At 33.4% G+C, this 16809-nt stretch overlaps 3 protein-coding genes across 4 annotated transcripts; 1 reads left to right on the top strand and 2 right to left on the bottom strand.

Annotated features, from left to right (window-relative positions):
* The first annotated feature begins 492 nt into the window (after positions 1-492).
* On the top strand, positions 493-4921 carry LOC110792874 (GDSL esterase/lipase At3g26430-like). The gene is made up of 5 exons (XM_021997697.2): positions 493-847; positions 1836-2045; positions 2540-2709; positions 3101-3371; positions 4322-4921. Exons 1-5 carry the CDS (start codon positions 574-576, stop codon positions 4588-4590), a joined length of 1194 nt encoding a protein of 397 aa, XP_021853389.1. The 5' UTR covers positions 493-573; the 3' UTR covers positions 4591-4921.
* Positions 4922-8210: 3289 nt separating this feature from the next.
* LOC130461673 (uncharacterized) lies at positions 8211-10023 on the bottom strand. Of its 2 annotated transcripts, XM_056829844.1 has the most exons (2): positions 9859-10023; positions 8211-9668 (listed from the first exon to the last, which is right to left on the bottom strand). In XM_056829844.1, the coding sequence occupies exon 2, from the start codon at positions 9625-9627 to the stop codon at positions 8629-8631; it is 999 nt and encodes a 332-aa protein (XP_056685822.1). In that variant the 5' UTR covers positions 9628-9668; positions 9859-10023; the 3' UTR covers positions 8211-8628. The 2 variants fall into 2 exon arrangements, with proteins under 2 accessions (XP_056685822.1, XP_056685820.1); XM_056829842.1 differs by lacking the exon at positions 9859-10023 and having other exon boundaries at positions 8211-9852.
* A 1355-nt stretch (positions 10024-11378) lies between these two features.
* On the bottom strand, positions 11379-16714 carry LOC110792729 (probable protein phosphatase 2C 14). Its single transcript, XM_021997558.2, has 5 exons — positions 14340-16714; positions 14073-14243; positions 13325-13495; positions 13035-13214; positions 11379-12219 (listed from the first exon to the last, which is right to left on the bottom strand). The coding sequence occupies exons 1-5, from the start codon at positions 14700-14702 to the stop codon at positions 11458-11460; spliced, it is 1647 nt and encodes a 548-aa protein (XP_021853250.2). The 5' UTR covers positions 14703-16714; the 3' UTR covers positions 11379-11457.
* Between the last annotated feature and the right edge of the window lie 95 nt (positions 16715-16809).

Raw genomic sequence — 16809 nt, 5'->3', positions numbered from 1 at the left:
AAAGTGTTTATTGACACGAATAAGACAAAACCCACATGTTTTAAAACATCTAATCACATTTTGTGATATCTTAATATTTTAATTCTCATTTACGAAGTGTGTCACATGTCAAAATATCTACAGGAAACGATTTGTATTGATATGTAATGTAGACAAATCGTATATTTGATCCGATCTGAAATATTTCGTATTAGATATCTAGAAGATTTCTAATCATAAAATCCGTTATGAACAAAACCTATTACTAATATGAAATTTACCGAATATAAATAAATCGGATATTGGTTATTCTTTTCCCCATGATATTCATGTATTTTTTCTATTATTTTTTAATAATAGAAAAAATGAGAATCGGTTCTGAAATATCCGAATGTTTAAAACACACAATTGAATAACCGTTTTCTCAAATCGGATCATCTGAATCACGAATCGAGTCAACCGGGTCGAACTTTATTTCGCATCTGTACAAGCTGGTCAATTATACAATTATACATAGCGCCTAAATCACTTTCCTCAACCAGAACACAAAACTCCAAAAATAAAAACTTTACATCCGATCAGTTAATAAAAAAAATGGGATCGAAATGTGGAATGACAAAGAGGGCAATGAGATTTGGCGTGATTATTTGGGTAATTTTGGTAGTTGCCAATAATTTGGGGGTGTCATTAGCGTTAACAACTTCCAAAATCAAGCATTTCCCAGCAATTTTCAACTTTGGTGATTCGAACTCCGATACCGGCGGCCTCACTGCGGTGTATGGACAGGCGCCTCCTCCCAATGGAGAAACCTTCTTCGGTGGTTCTGCTGGCCGTTTCTGCGACGGTCGCCTCGTTATCGATTTCTTAGGTACTCCCTTTATTTTTATTTTATTTTATTATCAACTTGTTTTAATAATTTAGTGCTCGTGAGTCGTGAGTGAGTCGAGATGTTGTTTATTATGCGATTGGTAGTTTATTACATTTTTAAATTAACGGTTTGCTCGACAAAATTAGCTATACTCTGGAGTAATTGTTTTACAAATTACAAGTGATTAGTTATAAAAGCAGTGTTTAAGGTACTTCACCCGTTAATCTAGAGTCCACTATACTCCAATAAATCCAAAATTTAAGTCGGTTCTAGGCTATACTCCTTAACAAATGTGGTTGTATTCCAAGACTCAAACCAATGACTTTGATTACGATTGAACAAATCTCCAAGTAACTGATCAAAACATTTGTTGGTAGCTACTATGTTACTTGGACTTGGGTACAAGTGTCGGACACAGGTATGTGTCCAAGTGTCCAACTCGGCTAAATTGTGAAAAAAATTCGGGATTTAAGTCGAAAATGAAGTGTCGGAGTGTCCGTACCCATATCAGAGGGTCGAGGATCCGACACGGGTATTTGAGGTAAAATGAAGAGTTTGAGTACTCCGTAACATAGGCTACGGAGTACCCCGTATATATAAGGGCGGTTGTGTACATACGTAGTACTCCTTATATTGAACCATTGTGGATATTCAAGTAGTAAAAGGGAAACAAAAATGAAGTATCACTATTGAAATATAATCACACATCGATTTGTATACTTTATACGAAGTATTTAGTATGAGTCAATATTATCACTTTTAGCTTCTTATATGTAGCTTGCATATATCATTTCTCAAAAAGAGTTATTGAGGTAATACTAAATAAACACGTGGGCTTTTAGTAAATAAATAAATTTACTTTATGGCCATTTTTTGTGCAATGATTATATTATTTGTCAATTCTATGAGCATTTGTTTGTGATTATTAAAAAAAGATGAAGTTGATGCAACAATACTCTGTAACGGACTTACATTTGATTTGGTTCAGCTGAAAGTTTGGGATTAGCATATTTGAGTCCATACCTAGACTCAATAGGCTCAAATTTTAGCCATGGAGCCAATTTTGCAACAGCAGGTTCAACAGTCAGACCTCAAAACACCACCAGGTCTCAAAGCGGATACAGCCCAATCTCTTTGGACGTCCAATTCGCCGAATACTCCGCCTTTTATAAAAGGTCCCAACTACTCCGGAAACACGGTAATGCTATTTCCTTTTACCGTCTTATTGTATAATCAAATTCCGCCATACCAAATTAAGCTTATGTCAAAAAAAATAAAAAAATAATCCGGCATACATACACCACGGACACGGTGGATGTGTCATGTGGCACAACGTGCATTGTGCACGTGCTCCTAGTGGTGCCGCAGGCCTACTGGCCTTGTTAGACAAGGCTTTGTTCTCTTCCCCTTGTTCTTATTACTTACTAGATCATACTAGGAAAAAGAAAAAGAAAAACCACTAACATAAAACATTCAAACTAGAACAGACCAGATCAGACCAGACCCTAACTAGAACTTCGAAAAATAAGACCAAACCAGGTGAATAGAACAAACCTAATTCCGTGCACACTCTACATTGTTCATTGTGGAGTGTATCTGTGTTTAATTACACCCGAGTAAACATACAATTTTCGATTGTGTATGCCACAAATTAATTGAAGAAATGTTATTTATGATATGGTGATGATGTAGGAGGATTTTTTGCGGGGTTGTTACCAGAAGAAGACTACTTCAGTCGTGCTCTATACACCTTTGATATTGGCCAAAATGATATTACTGCTGGCTACAAACTAAACTTGACCACAGAGCAGGTCAAGGCCTATATCCCCGATGTTGTTGATCAGTTTTCCAAAGTTGTTAAGGTAAGCATAGTCCTATATAGCTTAGGCTTTGTTCTGTTCACATTATTTCCACTTATTTCAGGAAAAATATGTTCAGTTAAGTTCAGTTAAGTTCAGGTATGATAAGTTCAGGAAAAATAAGAGTTGATCAAGTATAATTTCTAACTAAAATAAGTTTTGATAAATTCTAATAAGTTCAGATAAGTTCAGAAAAATTAAGTAAAAATCAGGTGAATAGAACGCACCCTTAGCTCGAGTTGAGTAATTAGAATGCAGTAATACTCTGTACTTCGTATATACTACCTCCGTTCCTATTTATTCTTTACGATTACTGTTTTCACGCGAATTAAGGGTGAGCAAGTGGGGTAGTTATTTGCAAGTGGATGAAAGTGACAATTTATTAATTGTGCAGGGTGTGTATACACAAGGAGGACGGGCATTCTGGATCCACAACACGGGCCCATTGGGCTGTCTACCGTATATGCTAGACTACTTTATCTTTACACCGGCCCAAATTGATGAGTTTGGATGTGCAAGGTCATTGAATGAGGTTTCCCAATACTATAACAGTGAGCTGAAACAGGCTGTGGTTCAGCTAAGGAAGGATATGCCTTTGGCTTCAATCACATTTGTTGATATATACTCGATCAAGCGTAGGCTCATCACCCATGCCGAGAGTTTCGGTAAGCCATTAATTTAATTACTTTTCACTCGTCTCCATCTTAGAAGCAACGAGGGAGATTAACTATAGGTACAGTATAACCGGTTGTACCGTAGACAATTAGACATCCTATAAAAACAAAGGAAAACGCTAACAAGTTCTAAAAGGTTACAAAACACCCTAATTAAACAAAAATTAGTAGTATATTTCAAGAAAGAAGCTTTGTTTGTCACTACATCCGTTTCAAAATGATTTTTACACTTTTCGTTTTAGTTTGTTTCATAACGTTCTTTACACTTTGCTTTATTCTATTTTTGGACATGAATACCCCTCTCATCCCACAACTTTTCAATCGCTTTCTCTTACTTTATTCAACATTTCAACTTTTTGTTACAATCACCCACATTTTTACCCATCTACCATACTTTATCCATATTTTATTATATCCACTCACCTTTTCATACATTTTCCCTATTTTTTCTTAATATTTGTGCAAATAGTGATTGTAAAGATCATTTTGAAACGGTGGTAGTAGAAATTTTCATGAGCTTTTCAATCATCTATATTTATATTTTCATTATTTTTTGGAATCATCACGTCTTTTCCTTTCTACTCCCTCCGTCCCTTAATACTCGCACCGCTTTCCTTTTCGGGTCGTCCCTTAATACTTGCACCGCTTCTTTAAATGGAAATTTATACCAATATTATATTATTTCTCACACTTACTTACTAACCCCAACTACACACCTATTTCCTACAAAAAATCATTTAAAAATTCACACCCCCACTCATCACTCCCACCTCTTACACATTTTCCACTAACTATATTAAAAAAATACTTCACTATCAACTAACGCCCATTAAATTAATAAGTCAATTCAAATGTCTTAAACTCCGCACCGGTCAAACCGGTGCGAGTATTAAGGAACGGAGAGAGTATTCAGCTTTGATGTATGGATATGGAAATTGCAGGGTTTGAGAAACCTCTAGTAGCTTGTTGTGGCATTGGAGGGAAATACAACTTCAACAACACAATGAGATGTGGAAGCACAGAGATTGTGGGTGGCAAAGAGATTTTGATTGCAAAATCATGCAATAATCCGTCGAAACGAGTAAATTGGGATGGAATTCATTACACTGAGGCAGCTAATAAGTGGATATTTGATCAAATTAACAAAAATTCCTCATACTTAGACCCATCAATCTCTTTGGAAGTTGCTTATCAAAACCCAAATGTGTAAGAGTTCGTAAAGGGGTTACCGAGATTATGTTCATCAAGTTTATGTGAGCTCGACTGTGGCCCTGTTTGGCAATTGGCTGTTGGCTGTTGGCTGTCGGCTGTTTTACTTGGCTGGTTTGACTGGCTGTTCAAGTTGGCTGCTTTTGTTGGCTGTTTGACTATGGATTGGTTACAAATATGTTTAGTAAAATCAGTTGTTGGCTGTTGGCTGTAGCTATGTAAAATGACATTTAAGGACATTTAATGTCTTTTATTCATTTTTCAATACATACTGTGTATTGTGTACGGAGTAAAACGTAATTACAAATAAATAAATATAAATTAAAAATAAATTACTTTATGCAATAGTATTAATAAATTATTATTTTAATTAATAATTACGGAGTAATAATTAATAACTAATAATAAATAATCAATGATTAATAATTAATAATTAATAATTAATAATTAATGATTAATTATTAATTAATTATTCACTTTTAGTTATTAGTCATTAATTAATACTCCGTAATTATTAACTTTTAATTATTAATTATTAATTATTAATTATTAATTATTAATTATTAATTATTAATTATTAATTATTAATTATTAATTATTAATTATTAATTATTAATTATTAATTATTAATTATTAATTATTAATTATTAATTATTAATTATTAATTATTAATTATTAATTATTAATTATTAATTATTAATTATTAATTATTAATTATTAATTATTAATTATTAATTATTAATTATTAATTATTAATTATTAATTATTAATTATTAATTATTAATTATTAATTATTAATTATTAATTATTAATTATTAATTATTAATTATTAATTATTAATTATTAATTATTAATTATTAATTATTAATTATTAATTATTAATTATTAATTATGAATTATTCATTATTAATTATTAATTATTAATTATTAATATTAATTATTAATTATTATTAATTATTAATATTAATTATTAATTATTAAATATTAATTATTAATTACTAATTATTAATTACTAATTATTAATTATTAATTATTAATTATTAATTATATTACTAATTACTAATTATTAATTACTAATTATTAATTATTAATTATTAATTATTAATTATTAATTATTAATTATTAATTATTAATTATTAATTATTAATTATTAATTACTAATTACTAATTACTAATTACTAATTACTAATTACTAATTACTAATCACTAATCAATAATCATTAATCACTAATCACTAATCATTAATTATTAATAATTAATTATTAATCATTAATCATTAATTATTAATTATTAATTATTAATTATTAATTATTAATTATTAATTATTAATTATTAATTATTAATTATTAATTATTAATTATTAATTATTAATTATTAATTATTAATTATTAATTATTAATTATTAATTATTAATTATTAAATTAATTATTAATTATTAGTTAATTAGTAAAAACAAGGACAAAAAAGTAATTTAGATAGTGAAAAGCCAAAAGCCAACTCCAAAAAGCTAGTGTTACTAGCTTTTCATTTTTGGCGAAAAAGCTGGCTTTTCAGTAAGCTAAAAATCCAGTTACCAAACACATTTTTTGGCTGTTTGACCAGATTAAAAAGCCAACAGCCAAAAGCCAACCAAAAAGCCAGCAAAAAGCCATTTGCCAAACAAGGCCTGTATTTATTATTTTATCTGACTTTATTTGATCTTCAATCATCTTAACTAGATTAAATTGATTCCCATATAACTTGTTGAATTTGTGATATACTTAATTAGTGTGACTAAATAATATAAGTTAGAAAAAGTTACTCGTGTCTTTATGATAAACTTTTGACTACAAAAGACAATCACGTAGGTGTTATGATCACAAACTTGGATACCTATTATCGACTCAAAATTTTACCATTTCGCTCGTTGAATTAACAACTACTGTATATTTTTAAGCTTTTTGATACACTGACATAGACTCACTAGGTTAGATAATGATTTATTTTCAATGAACATTGGTAAAAAGAATCAAAAGATGTTTATTCTTTAGATTCTTTTGATTTTTTGACATAGATTCAAAAGTTGGACCATCATTCCTAGAAATTAAAAAATAAAATAAAATGGTATTTCAACAATTACCCAATCTTCTTTCCATTTGTGGGCATCTTTGACCATTATTTAGAAGCCCTTTACAAAGTCTTTTAGCCTTTTTAGGTAAATCACGTACTCTTGTGTTTCATTGACCAATTTTGACTTCTTTTCTGCTAATATAGTTATGTAGGGATGTCAGTGGGGAGGGTTTCGCGGGAGGCCCGTCCCGCATCCGTCCCAAGTAGGCGGGGATGGAGGTAGGTTTGGCGGGTGATGGGGAGGGGTTAGGTATAAAAATCGTACCCGCCATGGGTGATGGGGCGGGTGTGGAATTTGTGTTGTACCCGCCCCATCCCCGCCCCACCCCATCCCATCCCCACTTGCCCCGCTTCATACCCGCCATGGGTGATGGGGTGAGTTTGGATTTATTATCATCTTTAGGTGATAATATAAATTTTAGTGAGATTTTTTATGTTTTTTGTTTGGATTTTTTTGTTATGACGAGTATTTTTTTCGATTATATAGGTTACTTTAGTCATAAGCTATTTTTTTTCTATAGTTAACTTTTATTACTCCGTATGACCGTATATATGACAAATGTTTGCTAAATAAGAAAAATTAGGAGGGTATTAGCGTGGGTATGAAGCGGGGATAAGACGGGGATGGATACCCAGTTGGGTGGCGGGGCGGGATGGATTTTAGCTTACACTTGTTTGGGCGGGGATAGGGATGAATTTTGTACGCGCCATGGGTGATGGGGCGGGGATGGAAATGAAAATTTTAGGTGGGGATGGAGATGGAGGGACCTACATCCGCATCCGCCCCGCCCCATTAACATCCCTTATATGTCCCCATTAACTAATCCATTACACTCCTTATCATCAATGATATGCCTTAGCTTTTCCTCTTATCTTAATTCTCACATGTTTACGTGGGCTAGCTCTAATTATTTGGCCAATTACTCTCGTGTTTATGTCTCCCTTTATCATAATACACGTTACATCATCAACAAATGTTTGGATCATTGGATAAGTAGGCTATTCCATGATAACTAAGGTTTCTAATTTGATATTTAGGAACCCAAAAGTCTTGAATTATTTATTGGATTTCAGATCTGAATTTACCAAGAACAGCTAAAATGTTTTATTTTCATGGCAACTTTCAAGGTTTTGTGAATCATAACATTGCCCATGGCCCTTTAGCTCTTAATTCTAAGATATCAATTTAAATTAATACTACCATTCTTGTCTTTAGAGTTGCATATGTATAAATTTAAATGTAACTGATAGATTATGTAAATAATCTTATGTAATCGTAGATATTATTCTGTACATACATATTAGTGTACATTAAGAAGGTAGATTATACACCGAATCAATCTACGAGATACACTAAATCAATCTACGATATACAGAATAATATCTACGATTACATAAGATTATTTACATAATCTATCAGTAACCATATAAATAAGCGAATGAGAAAGGTTTAATACTTAATTGACAATATACAAACATGCATATATCAAGTTCCGATAAGGTATTATCCGGTGGGAAAAAACCCTTTAATATTGGCATAATACATATATCTTCTCAAACATGTTACATCAAAATTAATAAAACTCTAAAAAAAAGATTATATTTCAATACACCAAATTAAAACGGGTGGAATATAATTAATTTTGCAGAAATTTTAATATTTTCTTATGATATAAATGTATAAATAATTATCAAGTACACAAAAAAGCTCTTTAAATTACATGCCCATCATTTAATTATGTCCCATCCTCAAATTTATTGAGTCCCATATTGTCACAACCTAAGCTCCCTTATTGTTGTGGGCTCTTCCAATAATCCCATGTGACATGACCAACCTTTGTTCCCCTTCTCTTCAATTCCATGAAAATGCTTCCAAATTATGATAACAACAATCGTGCACAAGCTTTCAGTCTTATCATCGTCGTCGTTATCATTCAACTTTCCAAGCATAAAGAAACAACCTAAACTCCGGTGAGCCACTACTCCAACCATACTCCCTACATGCAGGATCATCTGCATGAAATGATAACGACGACGATGTCGATGACGACGACGACGGTGGTGACGACGACTTGAACAAGAACATAGCGTGTCGAGGACCAGACCCGAATATCCAATCATGAACATCCCAATACACTTCAATCTTAGTCTCCTTAACATCAATCGATTCATTCCCTCTAAACTTCCATTGTAGATGTTTAACTTGTGTTGCTAATTTCCCATCTATCTTAATATCCATTTCAGGACTACTACTAATCCCTTCACAATCAACACCCCCCTTATTATTATTAATAATATTATTATTATTATGATTATAATTATTATTATTACACTCAACTGAAATCTCATGACATTTCCCTCTTTCATGAAATTTAACCTTAGTAGAAAACCTTTTCTTACCAAAAATATGCTCTTTCCTAGAGACTAAAACAGGGTCAATAAGAGCGGGCCTACACCGGGTTCGCCGGAAAGCGTCCTTCTTCATGTCTCCGACTACGAGAACCACCTCCTCGTCGGAAACAATGGCGACGTAGTAGTCCGATTGAGGCTCAACCTCGCCGTTAAACTTGGCCGCCTTGAGATCCCAAACAATGCCGATGACTTTCCCGTCAACGACAAGCTGTTTGCTTCCTTGTTTCCTCCAGAAATACCACGGCTTAAGCTCCACCTTGCTGTGGTAGTGATCGGTGTCGCGAGGGCCGTCGACGGACACCGAGAGGCCGTGGAGGAGGAGGTTCTTGCACCATGTGATGGTGACTAATCGAGGTTGGCTTGCGATTTTGGTGCTATATACCGACATTATCAGGCTTTGTGGAGACCCTGACCCTGACCCGGATCGTGATCGGGTTAACGTGCGGGTGGCGGCGTTGGTAGCGGCGGCGGTGGTGGTGGTTGTTGTTGGTGGTGCTGGTGGTGGTTTTGGTGTCATGTAGGCGTGTACAGGGGAAAGATCATGCTCAATAGGTATACCTATAGGGTCATGCATCATTTTGTGTCACACAAATATACAAAAAAAATAACCTAAGTCATCATTTTTGTATAACAAAACAGAATGATAATAAATTATATAAGGATTTATATATATGATTCAAGAAAATAATATAAGGATTTTATATTATATTATTATAAAATAAATATAGACAAGGCTAATCAATCTTACCAGGAAGATGTTGTCCTGTATGCTGCCAAGAGGATATGATCCTGGCCTCATTGTTAGATGAATTGGTATTTAACCAATTTTCCAACTGGCAAATGTAATATAAAGTTGTTAATTAACAGTAATATTCGGAGTTGAAGTGAGTAATTATAACAAACCTTCCCCTTTTTGCATGGTTCGATGGGGATTTTCGGATTTTTAATATCTCAAGACAGGTAGGTACGTATTGAAAGGTAAACTGTCACGATATTATATGTCCTTGTATGATGTTTCTCACTCTGTGTTAGTTGTCTAACTAATTAAGAGAATATTTTTTTAATGGGTAATATTAGAATCATGATTTCATCAACTTTTTAATATGATTTGACGGCGATTTTTGTACTTTTAATATATCAAGATAGATTTGTAAAAAAATGGCGAGCCGTCATGATATTGTATGTGATTTTTTCCTTATTTAAGGTTCATCATGCTCTATAGTAGTTGTCTAACTAATTACGCGAATAATATTTTAAACGGATAAAAAGTAGGAATGATTCATGATTTCATCAACTTTTTGGAGGAGAGGAAACACATCCCTTTATTCACCAAGATGTAAAGTTTGCAATTCCTATGAACAAACACCAAAAAGCAAGGGAAAGAAAGTAGAGGTGGGAGATGTTTTAGGCAAGAGAACATGTGATGTGGGACTAGTAGACCAAGGTATAATTTAATAATTCAGTATAAGATTATAAGGTCATGTTTGGACTAACAAGTTTGGATTTCCATGATATTATCTTCATTTTTTAAAAAATAAAATAAAATAATGTAAAGGAGAGTTTTGTTCATTTAAATGTGGGATTTTGTCCAAATTTTCATGTATTCCAAACAATTATTCTTTGATAATATAGTAAAGAATTAATGGGGATTAGATATGGGCATAACAAGATCCATTCTAGTAACTTTCAAACTCCTTGACTGATGTGTTCAATAAATCCTTGAAGACATGGGTTCAAGGTTTAGTCCAACGTGTCATTTTCGATGATTGAACGAACTAGAAGCAGGATTTTTAAATCGGAGTGTAGACATGTTATTAAAACAGTTATTTAGTCTATATTAATTACTTTTTCTAATAAATATAAAGTATAAATATTTTTTTTTCTACAAAATTGGGTGGTCGGCTGCCCACCCTTGACACCCCCTGTCTCCGCCACTTAAGTGTGAATGTAGTTTCTTGTTTCCAAGGGTCACACTCACACCAAGACCTTCGCGAAAAATCAAGATATTTTATAATAAATCGGAATAAACACAACTTTGATTTGTATTCTCATAATAATCCGAAGTGTTTTAATTCTGCATTAAGACATTTGTTAGGACAATTCTAAGGAGTTAAACATGATTGTGAGTTATACCAAAAATAGGACCCCCCCCCCAAGTTGGAATTGGCAAAGAGCCAACCCTAAATGTTAGTTAAAAGTCATGTTCATGGTTAGTTAATTGTTGTTCCTGATTAACAATGAAGATTTTCAGCTCAAACTATGTTTGAATTATGTTCAGAAATCAGATTTACTATATCTATTATTAACTAACTTGATCAAATATTACAATGTGAAAAACAGAGCATTTTTAAGGTTTTCCTAATCTGAAATGCTTCAGATCAACTACCATTACAGTAATATCATCCATACTACCCCTACTTACAGCCAGATTCACAAGCTTTTTACAAGCAGCTACAAGTCCATCAGAAACAGGTCTCTTATTCTCCCTACTCGGAGATTGAGTGTTCATGCTCTTGTGCGAAAACACTGAAGTTCTTCTCATCTTTGAAGGAGGACTCTCATTTTCGTTGCAGAAGTCAGAAAAACCATTTTTAACTGTACTAGTACTTTCTGTTTTCCTGTAACTTGGAGAAGGGGAGAGAATTTTCATGTTTTCATGCGAAAAAACAGATGTTTTTCTTAACTTTGAAGCAGGACTCTCATTTTCGTTGCAGAAGTCAGAAAGACCTTCCTTTACTGTAATAGTTCTTTCTGTATTCCTGTAACTTGGAGATGAAGAAAGAGTTTTCATGTTTTCATGCGAAAAAATTGATGTTTTTCTTAACTTTTTTGAAGGAGGACTCTGATTTTCATTTTCCTGTATCGAGCTAGAATTTTCTGTAATCCTGCAGCGTGGAGATAGAGAGAGAGTTGTCTTCTTTTTCTGTTTGATTAAGGAAACTCGTTTCACTTTGGGAGAAGAGCTTGTGCTGACAAAGACATATCCATCATCATCATTCTCCTTTAGAGTTCTCTGGTTTTTATTATCTAAATCATCCAATGAAACTTCAGGTTTCTTCTCAATTACACAGGATTGCTGCACAATGTCGATGGCCTCTTGGTTTCCAACCTGTTATATTGACAAACTGATTTAATGACTGTTTTCACACTCAAATTATGACTCCAATTCTAATTCAAATAGCATGATTGTAAGGCGTAAGGAATAAGTTATGTGATTGGTGCTCAAAAGTTAAGAGCACTGTCACATTCACAACAGTTGGAAGTTACCTAACTACCTTACACTCTTTCAGCTGAATGGCTAAGTTACTTTTCGTTAGCTTAGGCTCCGTTTGTTTCAACGAAAAATATTTTCAAGGAAAATGATTCGTGCAAAACAATTTTCAAGGGAAATTAGTTTTTCATTTGTTTGTTTTCTTACGAGAAAAATTATAAAGAAAAAGAACGTGGAAGTGGAAATGAGAGGAGAGAAAAGGAAATAATGAAATATAAGGGATTAGAGTAGAAAATGTGGCATTCCTTCTTTTCAAAAGGAAAGTTGGTTTTCCTCCAGAGAAAGTTGTTTTCCACCTATAGGAATTGTTTTCCACCCTTACCAAAACAAACAAAGGAAAATGGGAAAATCATTTTCTGGAAAGGTGTTTTCTGTCAAAACAAACGGAGCCTTAGTTTCGGCAGTTCTCTCTTAGTAAAATAACTAAGCTAAGGGAGTTCAAACAGATAGTCTGCAACTCATGCATTATAGAGGAACAAACACAGAGCCACTTTCCATTCAGGCAAACTGATAAGCACAAGATGCATAAGAAATGAGAACCTTTCTAGGCTTTTATGATAATTACATGACTATATATATAGGACTAAATTTATAAGCGAATGCACATTGTCAACGAGCAAAATATATGAAGTGTGATAAGTTATTACTCGTACCTCTTCCCACAGTCCATCAGAAGCTAAGACAAGAAAATCCATATCAGGAGTCAGATCCAAAATTGTTGTATCAGGCTGTGACACCACCCAATTTTTGAGATGAGCATCTCCAATACTTCTCGAAACCGATAATATCCCGTGAACTCTCCAAGCTCCCTTGTGGAACTCTACATATCCTCCCTATACATATATGTGAATAACCCCATTAAAGCACAAATATTTCATTTCTTTAATTTGGCACTACATAATTTAACATATGACCATGACAAAATAGCAGTAATAACAGATACCTTATCCTCAATTCTTTTTCGTTCTTCCACCATCTCGGCTCTATGGTCCTTTGTGAGAGCCTCAGCCACCCCACCTCTACATAGAACAGCCCTGCAGTCTCCCAAATTCGAGACAACCATTTCCGTCCCTTCAATCAGAACAGTCACGCAACAGGAACCACTGCCTACTTCCTGAATAGAAGAAAAAGGGGAAAAGGGAACACATCAATAATAATGATTCACATGCAGCAAAGCAAACATCCAGCTTGAAAGGAAATTAATCAAATACTTCTTCTGTCCTACAATCACCATCCTGTTTAACTTTCTACAAATGATGAAAAGTACTACTAATGATCGGTATTTCAACAATACTGTGTGTACATGGACTACAACTCTACAAGACTACAAGAGAATGTTACATTGTAATGATATTCAAAACTACAGCTTTTTACATGGAATATCTTCATTGCAGAATGAAAACTGCAACATTATCCTAATTCCTCCAAATCAGTTCATATTTCAACACGAAAAGAGATTTGCACAGAACTTGCAAAAATGTGTCCATAGATCATTCAGAGGAATAGTTCTTATACCAAAGAACAGGCATTTGACCAAATAAACTAATGCAAACAGAACAAGAAAGAAAAAGAAACATATCTTTTTGCATAATCTTTTGAACGAATACTACAAGAAAAGCTTAAAGTTCAGAAATTTATGGTAAACTTTAGCATATAAAAGATCAATTTTCAAAGTTGTGCCAAAAAGTTACCTGATTCAAGAATTCTCTATCTGTTTTAAGATAAGCAGCTTTTACTGCTTCCTCCTTAGCCATATTTCCAACAGAATTACCAAGCATCTCAATCACATTCTTGTGTAAACTCTCTGCTACAAACTCTGCCGCTTTTCTTCCTCCATGCCCATCATAAACCCCAAAAAACCCCTGCAAAACCAAACAAATTTCACTAGTTTAGCAGCAGAAAAAAAAATCAAAAAACAAAGCGGCATTTTAACAAACAGTTGGTGTGCAGTATTTCACCTTCTTGGTATTCCCATTAATGCAAGAAACAATCTTGTGGGTATCCTCCATAAACTTCTTCTTACCCTTAATCGAACAAACCCCAACACCCAAATCCTCAAAAGAACAACTTCCGTCATTTTTAACAGGAGAACACCCAAATTTGATCTGGGTATCAACTGCAATTTCCTGTAATACCTTAGGGATCTGAATTTTCGGGGGTCTTTTGCGCTTCAAAGAACAAGCAAAACTGGGGTTTAAAGATTCTGACGAAGGAACTGAAAGACAGGGTTGTAAATCTGCAACTGAAGTACCCATTTCAATTGAAAGAGGTGAATTAGGAGAGAGAATTGTGATTTGGGGACTTACTGAAATGCAGGGCATTTTGAGGAAGAAGACTCAAAAGTTCTAAAATTCTAACGGCTAGAAGAAAAGGGGGGTTAAAAAATGGAGAGTGGGTCAAAGCAAGATGATCGTAGGGCTACTATTGCGTCTCGAGCCATTAAGAGACGCAACTTTAGGAGTTAGGGTCTATTGCCTATTGGTCTAAGGATGAGTGTTTTAAGAAATTGAATGGTCAAATGTTTTGAATTTAGCATGGTGGGAATTTATCAAACTTAGTCTTCCATGGCTTAATAATTAATGTGCTCACACTAAAATTTCATAAAATATATAGATTGACTATGATTAGGCGATAGAGAGTTATGGTTTTTAAGGATTGTAAGATGACTTCTTTGTTGAAAATGAAGTACAAAAGTAGTTCTATCGGTGGTACATATACCATAAAATTAGGTGGACAATATAAGTCATTCTTTCATATGAAATATATAGATTTTGAGGGGGAAAAATTGAAAAATAAGATGAAGTTTATGTTCTAGCAATCTCAGACTGTCGCGGTTTGTAAAAAGTAGGTAGACAAACTATAAATGAAGACGATGAGCCGTTTAATAGAGGTCAAACTTGAAAATCAAAAAAAGTTGAACTCGATATTATATTGTTTCGAACGGGTCGATTTCCATATTATCGAAACTAAACTTTAATCCTACTAAACCGACCCGACTTGTACCCAGGTTAAAGGTAGGGGACTTTAATTGACCTAACTTGATTTGAACATTATGTTGTCACTCTAATCACACTATATTGTTATGAAAAAGAATACAAGAACAAAAATATAAGCACACTTAGTATCTTTATATTCACAGGGTGCGTGATGTTACTGGACAAAACATGACGCAACTGAATTCGATTGACAAAATTGAACATGGACTAATATTCATGTATAAAAAGACGAAAATATATATAATTGCACATTTGAACTTAACAAAAACTAGGCCTTTAGAGTTTCCTCTATAAAAACTACATTAATAGGGCTCACATTAGGCACACCGCAATCTGGATACGAAGCAGATACAATATCACACGTCATTGGGTGCTTACTAGATACGCCACGTTTATTTTGGAAAAGCAAATTACAATTAATTTATTAAAATTTAGCCTAAACACGACACTATGAGCAAAAACCGACTAACTAAAATGTATGGGATCTATCTTATGCTAAATATAATACTAGGTCGAGCCAACCTACGACACACCATAAGAGATATACGAGATGTGCGGACTTAGACCACATTGTTTTTATATAAAACATGACAAGACACGGGACGACAAAATACACCAAAATCAGTAAATGTATCTTTTTGAGTTTGGACATGTAAGCACAATACAATAGTAAGTGGTAAGTGGTAAGTGGTAAGTGGATTAATGCATGCATGAGCCACAATTCTTTTCAATTGATCTCAACAGACCGATGAATCGTGAACAAGGTATAACTAAATCCAAATCTTACAAGTTTCGCACAAGCCACATTATAATACAACCGAGTATAACCCTCAGCTTATGTGATTGTGGTTAAAAGGCCTAGCCTAGTGCCACCTTTATGCTTTTGTGCTGAAGTATTTTAGTAGTTTGTGCTAAAAAAACCCTTTATGCTCCGTTTTATTAGACTTATTTTAACTGAACTTATATTATCTGAACTTATCTTATATTAAAAAATTTATTTTGTCTAATTTTTTTTTTGAGAGGAGAGATAAGCTAGTTCATTAATCAAGGGACAAAGTGTCCGTCAAAACATACGGAGAAATCTCCGAAGGACAATAATTTTCCCACACTTGTTCTACACCAAAAGGAACAAGCTTCGCAAGGTGATGGGCAACGAAATTACCATCCCTTTTGACATGCGACCACTTAATACTTTCAAAATAGGTGCTACAAGAAAAAATATCACCTAGTACGCTATCTAAATCAGAAAAATACATCGTGCCCTTTGTTAAACGAGAGATCCGTGCCTGGCAATATGAAATAAACCTATTTGTATGTAAAAATATCTGAAAAAACTTATTTTTGTTGAACTTATATTATCTGAACTGATCTGAACTTATTTTATCTGAAATAAGTCAAAATAAGTCGAACAAAACAGAACATGATAAAAGAA

The sequence above is a fragment of the Spinacia oleracea genome, chromosome 1 (assembly GCF_020520425.1).
Source record: "Spinacia oleracea cultivar Varoflay chromosome 1, BTI_SOV_V1, whole genome shotgun sequence".
Lineage (NCBI taxonomy): Eukaryota > Viridiplantae > Streptophyta > Magnoliopsida > Caryophyllales > Amaranthaceae > Spinacia > Spinacia oleracea.
This window is presented reverse-complemented; position numbering and strand designations above follow the sequence as displayed.

What these genes read in the sequence shown, in the direction of transcription:
- LOC110792874 (XM_021997697.2), top strand. Translation starts at nt 574, where the DNA reads ATGGGATCGAAATGTGGAATGACAAAGAGGGCAATGAGATTTGGCGTG. An exon ending in AGTTTTCCAAAGTTGTTAAG is followed by an intron (nt 2,710 to 3,100) that starts GTAAGCATAGTC and finishes TTAATTGTGCAG; the next exon opens with GGTGTGTATACACAAGGAGG. An exon ending in CACCCATGCCGAGAGTTTCG is followed by an intron (nt 3,372 to 4,321) that starts GTAAGCCATTAA and finishes TGGAAATTGCAG; the next exon opens with GGTTTGAGAAACCTCTAGTA.
- LOC130461673 (XM_056829842.1), bottom strand. Translation starts at nt 9,687, where the DNA reads ATGATGCATGACCCTATAGGTATACCTATTGAGCATGATCTTTCCCCT.
- LOC110792729 (XM_021997558.2), bottom strand. Translation starts at nt 14,702, where the DNA reads ATGCCCTGCATTTCAGTAAGTCCCCAAATCACAATTCTCTCTCCTAAT. An exon ending in ATAGAGAATTCTTGAATCAG is followed by an intron (nt 13,496 to 14,072) that starts GTAACTTTTTGG and finishes TCTTCTATTCAG; the next exon opens with GAAGTAGGCAGTGGTTCCTG. An exon ending in CTGATGGACTGTGGGAAGAG is followed by an intron (nt 12,220 to 13,034) that starts GTACGAGTAATA and finishes TCAATATAACAG; the next exon opens with GTTGGAAACCAAGAGGCCAT.